The sequence below is a fragment of the Neocloeon triangulifer genome, unplaced genomic scaffold, assembly GCF_031216515.1.
Source record: "Neocloeon triangulifer isolate White Clay Creek 2 clone unplaced genomic scaffold, ASM3121651v1 ptg000014l, whole genome shotgun sequence".
Taxonomy (NCBI): domain Eukaryota; kingdom Metazoa; phylum Arthropoda; class Insecta; order Ephemeroptera; family Baetidae; genus Neocloeon; species Neocloeon triangulifer.
Window position 1 is genome coordinate 7,664,440 of NW_026775556.1, and position 9,125 is coordinate 7,673,564.

At 34.8% G+C, this 9,125-nt stretch overlaps 1 protein-coding gene across 2 annotated transcripts; it reads left to right on the forward strand.

Moving 5' to 3' along the window:
* Positions 1-600: 600 nt before the first annotated feature.
* LOC132200532 (uncharacterized) lies at positions 601-8,812 on the forward strand. 2 transcript variants are annotated; one of them, XM_059626053.1, is made up of 13 exons: positions 601-867; positions 2,903-2,971; positions 5,836-6,089; positions 6,158-6,514; positions 6,627-6,731; positions 6,820-7,047; positions 7,172-7,380; positions 7,446-7,641; positions 7,706-7,811; positions 7,866-8,045; positions 8,188-8,250; positions 8,307-8,423; positions 8,678-8,812. In XM_059626053.1, exons 3-12 carry the CDS (start codon positions 5,852-5,854, stop codon positions 8,419-8,421), a joined length of 1,797 nt encoding a protein of 598 aa, XP_059482036.1. In that variant the 5' UTR covers positions 601-867; positions 2,903-2,971; positions 5,836-5,851; the 3' UTR covers positions 8,422-8,423; positions 8,678-8,812. The 2 variants fall into 2 exon arrangements, with proteins under 2 accessions (XP_059482036.1, XP_059482035.1); XM_059626052.1 differs by having other exon boundaries at positions 2,903-2,967.
* The last annotated feature ends 313 nt before the right edge of the window (positions 8,813-9,125 follow it).

Here is a 9,125-nt window from a genome sequence, read left to right on the forward strand (position 1 = left end):
TGCGCGGCTCTCGCTATTTTATTTATTAAATAATTAAAGGATTATTGCTTGGTATATAAATTTATCAATAAATATTGCGTCTAGCTTTTTGAATTAAAATAATTAAATAATCTTATTAGATGATGCCGCGTAATTTTTAATAACAGAAACCCCGAAAAAATTATTTTGTATTGTATTTTCTGCGGTGTACGGCTAGAAGAAAGAAAAATATTAGAATAATTAAAATAAAATACAACCAAATTTCATTTGGTACTCAACTTTGTATTTTTCCGTATATCTTTAATCATTTATGAAAAAGAAATTAAAAACGAAAACTAAAAAGTAGTAATTTTGATTGAAATCAAGGAAGAAAAATCTGAATATCTCAGGTCAAAATTGATTTAAATTAAGGTTAAAAAAAATACAATAAAATATTTTTAAACACATTAATTAACAATTCTCTCCTACAATCATTTTCTGCATATCTCGTCATGTTGATATATATAGTATATCCAACAGCATATAGATGGCAGAAGGAGCATACATATGTATAGCGAATACGCATGCGCGCAAACTCGAGCTCGCACCTCAAGTTAGACAAAATCAGTTGAAGTTGGCGAAGTGTGAGGTGACGATAAACGCGGGGTTTTTTGTCGCTCTTTTTCTAAAAACTTTCCGTGAAATTTTGCCAGCGAGCGGTTCGATAATTTTAAACGGGACTCGTATCATATATGAGCAACCAGAAGTCTGCTCTCGCCTAACCGCGACAGGCGTCATTGAGAGCAGCGATTTTGCATTCGCCACCGGGGAAGATTGCGTCAGCCACGCGGGCCGTCAACACGGCTTCCAGAGACCTGGGAATGCGCCGGTGATCAGCCGCTAATTAAGGTAATTATGTCAATGATGATTCTAAATATTTCAATTGCGTTTCTTTGTGAGAATTAAGATGTTAAAGCACTAGATGTTAAAACTTTTGAAACTAAGACTTTTTGGCTCGCACCTGTGTTCAACGGTAGCCATTTTGGGGAAGAACCAAATTATTACCACTAAATTGCAAAAGTTGTATAAATTGTTATTTGTTTCATTTTTATAAATTATACTAAGCAGGGGTCCTCCAAACCGTCTCCCTGCTTTTAACTCGATTATTTATGCTCTAAAAATTTGAAGTCCACTTGCCTGACGTGACGTGAGACCCGTCGAGGCCTGTGAAGACCATTTGTAACGGTGCCATCGGTGTGTCTCGAACGGTCTCAAATATTTTGTAACTTTAACATCAAAGGGCCTTCTTCGCCATCGGTCTCGACCGCTCTCGGTGTGGGTCTCGGCCGGCCTCAGTGGGGTCTCGGGTCCAAGCTAATTTTTTTTTAATTATGAAAAAACATTTCAGTTTTAATTTATTATCAATAAGTCAATTGTTTACACATCTATTGTATTAAAAGTTTCAGTTAAATGTATATTTAATGTGAACTTATTTAATTTTGCTTACATTCATAAATTTTATTAAAATAAATTTAATTTATTTTCCACTAATTTTAACTTAATTAACCTTTGATTAAATAAAATATAAATGTATGTTTAATTTAAAAGATATAATTTAATTTTGTTCATGAAACATTGACACTTATTAATAACAGATTCAAAATTAATTTGTCTTTGATTTAGTTTCCAATGAAATTGATTAATTTTGGCGACTTCTATTTATTATTTAACAGTATTTACTAACAAATCATGGAATAAAAATATGCCTCTCTGATTTGTTTTACTTCATTCTCAATTATTAAATCAATATTATACAAGTTGTCTTAAAAAAATAATCTGAACCATAGGCATAAGTGAAAATTCGACTTAGAGGAGAAGATACATATAAATTTTACTTCAATACACCTATCTTTTTAATTCAATAAAGAGTAATAATAATAATAATATCAGTTTAGTAATTATTGAAAATGAAGTTTAAAAAATCAGAGCACGTGACGTTTTTTATTCCATGATTTTTTTTTAGGTAATAAATAGTCGCCAAAATTAATCAATTAGAAACAAAATCAAAGAGGACAAATTAATTTTGAACCTGTTTTGATTATGTGTCAACGTTACATGAACCGAATTTAATTATATCTATTTTCATAAGTAAGTTAATATTAGTTAATACGAATTTAATAAAATTAAAACTTATAAAAAATTTTGTAATTAAATTTCAATTCAGACGATTTTATTGGAAAAGAAAATTAAAAAAGTTTTAATTAAATTTATGAATGTAAGAAAAATTAAATGAGTTCACACTACATAAACATTAAACTAAATTTACTATTAAAATAGATGTGTATAATTGACTTTATAATAAATAAAAAATTGAGATTAAAATGTTTTCCAAAGGAAACTATTTCATAATTTAAAAAAATTAGCTTATTTGGACCCGAGACCCACCGAGGCGGCTGAGACCAGTCGAGACCACCGAGACCGATGCGGAACACAAACCCTATGATGATAAAGCTACAAAATTTCAAAGACCAAGCCCAATTGAGACGCACCGATACGCCCTTGTCAAAAACGAGACCGTCGGACTTCGTACTCAAAGTCGTTCGAGACCGAAGGGCAACTATTGCCTCTTAATACTTGCCATTTAAAAATATGAGGTCGTTCGAGACCAGGGGCTCGAACAACCTCGGACGGTTTCGAACGACCTCATATTTTTAAATGGCAAGTATTAGGAGGCAACAGTTGCCCTTCGGTCTCGAACGACCTCGTGCGGCCTCGGAGGTGTCCTTCGACTTCGAGCGGTCTCAGGCGACCTCGGACGAAAAAGCTCTATGTTATTTGCTTTATACCTTTCTACATCCTGCTACTAACAATATTTAAAATGATAAATCTCTGTACTTTAAGAATGAATTTCAACTTAATGAAAAATAATTAATTTTTTTTCCAGTTTGGCAAAATCGGTCCTGGTGACTTTTGGAACTCTGGTACCTCTGCGACAGAAGACAGAAAAAAGTGAGTAGGTCTTCTCTTACCTTATTAGTGTATAGTCAGTAAATATTATGTGATTTAATTATTATTATTATTATTATTAACTGATTATTATTTACCTTCTCTGAAATGTTCGTAAATAATTCTTTCTTTTTTATGGAAAGCACTCGTTCATATTAAACTAATTTGAAAAGTTAAGGAAGGAATTAAAATAACATAAATATTGAATTAAAAAATTTATAAAACCTATTTATTAACTACAATCGTTGTCATTTTAATTTTCATACTCAAGATGAATGTAAAGAGAAGGGGCAAAAAGGACTTCTCTGAATTATCCGAGAGTCAGAAGAGGCGTCGACTTAATGAAAGGATTGGAAACATGATTTTAAATGCAGAGGCTTCACTTCAGCAAGAAACTGAAAATGAAGATGATGAGCAAAGTAAACATAACAAACATTTTCAAGAATTAAATTATAAAAATAACTCAATGTTGGTCTTTCAATAGTTGTGTCAGATAGAGGTGGTTCTCAAAGTCAACATTCCTATGACGAAGAGCCGACAATTCATGTTGAGCCTCCTGCTCAAGATTCAGAAACAGAGAGTTTTGATGATCCAAATAGTTCAGAGCAAATCGACAACTTGAGCGACGCTGAGACAAGTGTTGATTTTGACGCGGAAATTGACAGCATATCAATTCATTCTGAAACTTTTTCTGACATGAGCGGAAATATTAACTTTGACCAAGACAATGAAGATAAAATTCTCCAAGAAACAAAAATTGAACTAGCCAGACTTGTTGTTGATCATCACATTTCAGTCGAGTGCACGAGAAAAATGTTATCGATCTTCAGAAAACAGCCTTCACTGGCAAAATTGCCAAAATCGAGAATGACCCTCGTTAAAACTCCAGTTGGCAAAGTTCCCCTTCGTATTGTACCTCCAGGAAAATATTACCACTTCGGAATTGAATCTGGAATTAGGGATCAGATAGCAATGTCTTATGTCAGCCCTGATGAAGTTGATGACATCAAGTTGATTGTTGGCTTTGATGGAGTGAAAGTTGTAAACAGCACTTCTGATGAGTTTCAATGTATTGCTGGCTTTCTACCTGATTTTCCAGGCAGCAAAGTATTTATTGTGGGCCTGTATGAAGGTGATAAAAAACCTGATGACGTAGTACTTTTCTTAAATGACTTTGTTTCTGAAATGTCAAAATTGTGCACGGATGGGCTTACTCTTGAGGGCCATCATAAAACTGTCCGCCTTCATACTTTGGTCGCTGATATGCCTGCTAAGGCTTATATTTGCCAAGTACTAGGTCACAATGGCCTACACAGTTGCTTCAGATGTGAAGCTACAGGAACATACAATAATGTAACGCATTTCCCAACCTGCATTGGCAGGCTGCGAACACTTGATGATTTTGTTAACCAATCTGATCCTGCTCATCACATTGGATTAACTAGTTTGATCAAAGTACCAAACTTTAATATTGTTAAAGACACAATCTATGACTACATGCACATGAAATTAATTGGGATTATGCGAAAAATTTTAAATTCGTTCTTTTTTGCATCTAAGAGAAAAGTTCCAGGTTATATCATAGAAAAAGTTAGTGAGCAACTTGTTAAAATGAAAGATTGCATTCCCGTTGAATTTGCAAGGAAGCCGAGGGCTTTGAAGGATTTCAAAAATTATAAAGCCACTGAACTAAGACTAATTTTGCTCTACCTTGGTCCGGTTGTTTTCTTGGAATTAGAACGGAATTACGAGCCTAAACTTTTGCACTTCATGAGTTTCCATGTAGCCACCCTGATCATGTGTGGAGCAAAGACAGAGGAGCGATGGATTGATTATGCTCAAGATCTCTTAAACCATTTTGTAAGGGAATTTCCTTCCTTTCATGGAACCTATTCCGTCTCCGCTAACGTGCATGCTGTACTGCATGTTGGAGAGGATGTTAAAAGATTTGGCCCCCTTGATCAATACAGCGCTTTCCGATTCGAAAATAAATACAGAGATCTTCGACTCTATGTTAAAGACAGGGGCCAGTCACTACAGCAATTTGTTAAGAGGATGGGGGAAAGGAAAGCTGTCTATTCGAATGTTCGGAAAGAGAAACCAAAAGATATTGTGTTTGGGAATGTGCATGTTGGGGCTGTGCCCATCGTGGATGCACTTGCAGCCCCTCTATTCAAATCTGTAAAATACTTTGATTGTACTATTACAACAACTGGAGCAAATAATTGTGTGATGCTTCATGACGGTAGTGTAGTCAATGTTAAACAACTTGGGCATTTAAAAGAAGATCCACTTGCCCAAGCTTTTGTGGGTTACAAGTTCAAAAAACTTGACGATCTATACACAGTTCCCCTCAAATCGTCCGAATTTTCAATTGTAAAAGCTTCAAATGAAAGTGGCCGATGTTACGTGTATAAACTGAATGCAGTGAAAGCAAAATGTATGCGTTTACCGATGAAAGATGGCTCCTTCGCTATTTTTCCAATCTTGCATTGCTTTTGTAGAACTTGATAATAAACATACTACATAAAACTTAATTTTTCCTTAAATACATACTTAAAAATTTAAACCATATCCTTCACTCTCTCTTAGTAACTTAATGAGTGCTTTCTTTTGCTTAAAACTTTCAAGTCATTTTTATTATTATTATTATTAATGTTCTCGGGCAGTAAAAAGTTGATAGTTTATTAACTCTTGATAACCTCATTTCTACAGTATTCATTTTAAATGATTTCATTCCAAGATTAAATTTTATTATTGGCATGGTACATCTATTTTTAAGGATATAGTCTCTTATTTTATTATGAACATTTCTTGTTAATTTTTATATGTGAAAAATTAATTTGTAAATTTTCTGCTATTTGGTTGCAGGAGGAGGGAGAAGATCATGGAAGTTGAAGAGGAAATGCTGGACGACGAAGCATACAGTTTGTTTCTCTTCAGGGACTTCAAAAATGTAGTAATTGCTCCATCTACATACTTGTCCTTTCCCACAAACTCGAGACCTATGTGCAAATGGCCCGACAGCTGCAAATCAGATTTTGAGTTCCAATCAATGATCAAGAGACACCCAATTCCAAAACAGCCTTGGGAAAGCTATGAAGGGAAAGTGATCAAAAGCGAACGTAAGTAACCATATTAAATTTTTATCACACTTCAATTTTTTTCCTCTAATTTAATACTTTAATTTCAGTGACTTTTGAGCAGGCCAAAGTACTACTGCCTCAAGCTAAGGCCAAAGTAAAAGACTTGTTGGCCAAGAAATTGGCAGTATCAGACGCTGATTTTGGCGCAAGTGATGCAGAGCAAAAAGGAAGGGGAGCCAGAACAAAAAAACCTGCCAAAGTATTTTCACCAGCAAAAGTGCCTAGGCTGTCATCTTCTGGTGCAAAGTCTCGTAGAGATGCCCTGCCGATTCCTCCTTCAAGGGAACCCTTGCCTAGTCCTCCATTGCCAAAGTCTCCTGATTTTCCCCTGGTCAGACTTGCTGATTCCCATGGCAATTTGCCCAGTCCTATTCAATTGTCTGCTCCTTCGTCTACTGAAAAAGGTTAAAAAATCTTTGATACTAACAATTTTTTCCCCACCTCTAGTCAAATACTTCTACTTGTTTTTATATTTTCATAGAATTTTTGCCCTGCTCTACATTTTATACATTTCAGACAACGAAAGTTCTCCAGTAATTATCACTAAACAACGTAGAAGTACGGTGGATAATAATTGCCACAATTTTGAACTGATGGAGAAAGTCAAGAGAAGATTGCAAGGTACAGATTATGATTACACTTACTTACTTACTATACTTATTATACTTTAGTGTGTTGGTCTATAATTATAAGAACTTAATAATTGCAGTGCAATTAGAGAATTCCAACAAATCTGGATCTCTGGTAAAATCAGGAGCAGGCCCTGTAAAATGTGATGGCAATGCAACTAGCATTACAAAGAAAGTGACAACTCCGCCAAAGAAAAGTGTCCAGCATCTTCCCTCTGTGTCATCGCCCAGTGGGCGTTTTTTTGTTGCCTCAGCAGATAGAGTCGTAAAAGAAAAGCCCAGACACGAATTTCCTCTGCCAACAGAAGGTTTGTCTGAATTATATTTGAATAACTTTTGTTTTCCAAACTTTCCTGTCTATTAAACAATTATTGTACGGTGTGGTAAAAAAAAAAAATGGTCTGCTGATTATTTATATTTTTGTTTCCACAGTTTTTCAGAAGATTGTGATTGAGTCTCTAGCTAGGCTGGAAGAATTTGTTCAGAGAAGAAATCCCACTGGTACTCTCAAAGTTAAAGAGTGCAACAACAAGACCATGGAGGACCTGGCCAGCTTAGGCATTGAACTTCCTCTGGCCACAACAGAATCCTTCCAAAATCTTGAAAAATTGTTAAGTGACATGAAAATCAGAGTCAAATTTGTGAGTTTTGTATAATTTAATACCGGCCGTTACCATTTAATTTGTAACTTTGATTTCCATTACAGGAAGACATTGTGGTAGAGAAAATGAAAAGTATGGGAGTGTCTGGCAGCAATGACGTCGATCGTCTAAAAAGTGCTTTGGATGCGAAAATAATGCCCTGGCTCTTTGCCAGTTCTCTTACTATGGATGCCACAAAGTGTGGAACTAGACCTGGCAAAGTGGGCATGAAGCACACCAAGTTTATTCAGTCCCTTGGAAGTATAGTGTTTTTAAATTTCTCTTCATTAATTTTTTTATTGTGATTTTTTGTTGTTCTCCTTAGACGCTTGCAGAAAATGCCATAAAGATTTATTTGATTCGAAAGTATCCGATGATAGTGTATTGTTAGTAGTTGGTGAATTCTTGAGAAAGAAGGGCTCAAAGTTTAGGTATTAAATCATTTTATAATTGATAAATCCCTCATTTATATTGAAATTTTCTAGAACTGAAACACAATTTAAGAAAAAGGCTGTAAAGATGAGCATCAACAATACTTTGTCAACCAACCCCGATGACTCTTCCTGTCCGACTCCCGAGCAAAGCCCTACCCCACCTCCTGAAGTGCCCAAAACTACACTGAAAAGGAAGTCCGTTGATGGATCTGAGGAACCTGCCAATTTGTGGTAAGGACAAATACATTTTTCTTTAAAATTAAAAACTTTCCAAGGTGAATAGAAGATTCCTGCTTGTAAACAATGTTCTATTTAACGTCTGGTTCCATTTATATATGAGGTTTTTATAATTCATCTTTTTTTCATTCTCTAGGATGAGTGCTACAAATGAAAGACCAAAAAGAGTTTTGGTTATATCAAGAAAGCCACTTTACAGGTGACTTATTTCATATTTTGTGCATTTCAAATATCTCGAATTTTAAACATTTTTAGGGAGCTCGATCCAAGTGATGAAGATTTAGAGTTGTCGGATGAGGAGTATGTACCACTGACTGGAGGATCTGGAGGTGTTGAGGACGAGCTTGATATCAGCGACTCGGATATTTAAAAGTGAGCTAATTTATTAAATTATTTAAAATGTATATGCTGAGATTATAATTCTAAACAGGCCGGTATTACTTAAATTATTTTGACTTTATTTAACCATCATTTTTTTTTTAATTCGCAAAATAAATTTCAATTTTTTTTTAATTATATTAAAAATTTCTTTTGATGAAAGTTTTCAAATTATCTTGTAGTTCCTTTCAAATTCTCCTTGAAATGAAATTTTTTAATTGAAGAGAACCAATTTTCCTATGTTGCAGTTCTCTATGTAGGCTGCCCATGGATGCTCGTTTCTCTCCTCATCGATGAGATCCGAGAGATTTATACTTGAAACACATCATATCTGATATGAATTAATAATTGATCAAGGATTACCAATAAAATGTTAATTGAACTTTAACTTGTTAGTTTTTTTTGCAGATTGGGCTACCTTTTTGGCTATTTAGAAGGACTGCTGGACTTAATGGGCTCACCTAGTATGACCGTGAATCTTAAATCTCAGCAGGCTTTTAATATGGGACATTTAGTTTTATATTTAAAATTTTACAGCCCATTCAATTTAATTTCAAAAATGTCCAGCTTGTCCAAAGGGATGACATGTCCGAATTGTCTTGTCCGCTAGACAAAGCATTAAGGATGTCCCCGTGACGTCCTTCAGACGTCCTCAAAAGACGTCCACGGGACAAAGCCGAGACGTCAACAGGACGT

Excerpts from the sequence above, each read along its gene's own strand:
- LOC132200532 (XM_059626053.1), top strand. The coding sequence starts at position 5,852 with ATGGAAGTTGAAGAGGAAATGCTGGACGACGAAGCATACAGTTTGTTT. Across the intron at positions 6,090-6,157 it reads GAAAGTGATCAAAAGCGAAC|TGACTTTTGAGCAGGCCAAA; the intron begins GTAAGTAACCAT and ends CTTTAATTTCAG. Across the intron at positions 6,515-6,626 it reads TCCTTCGTCTACTGAAAAAG|ACAACGAAAGTTCTCCAGTA; the intron begins GTTAAAAAATCT and ends TATACATTTCAG.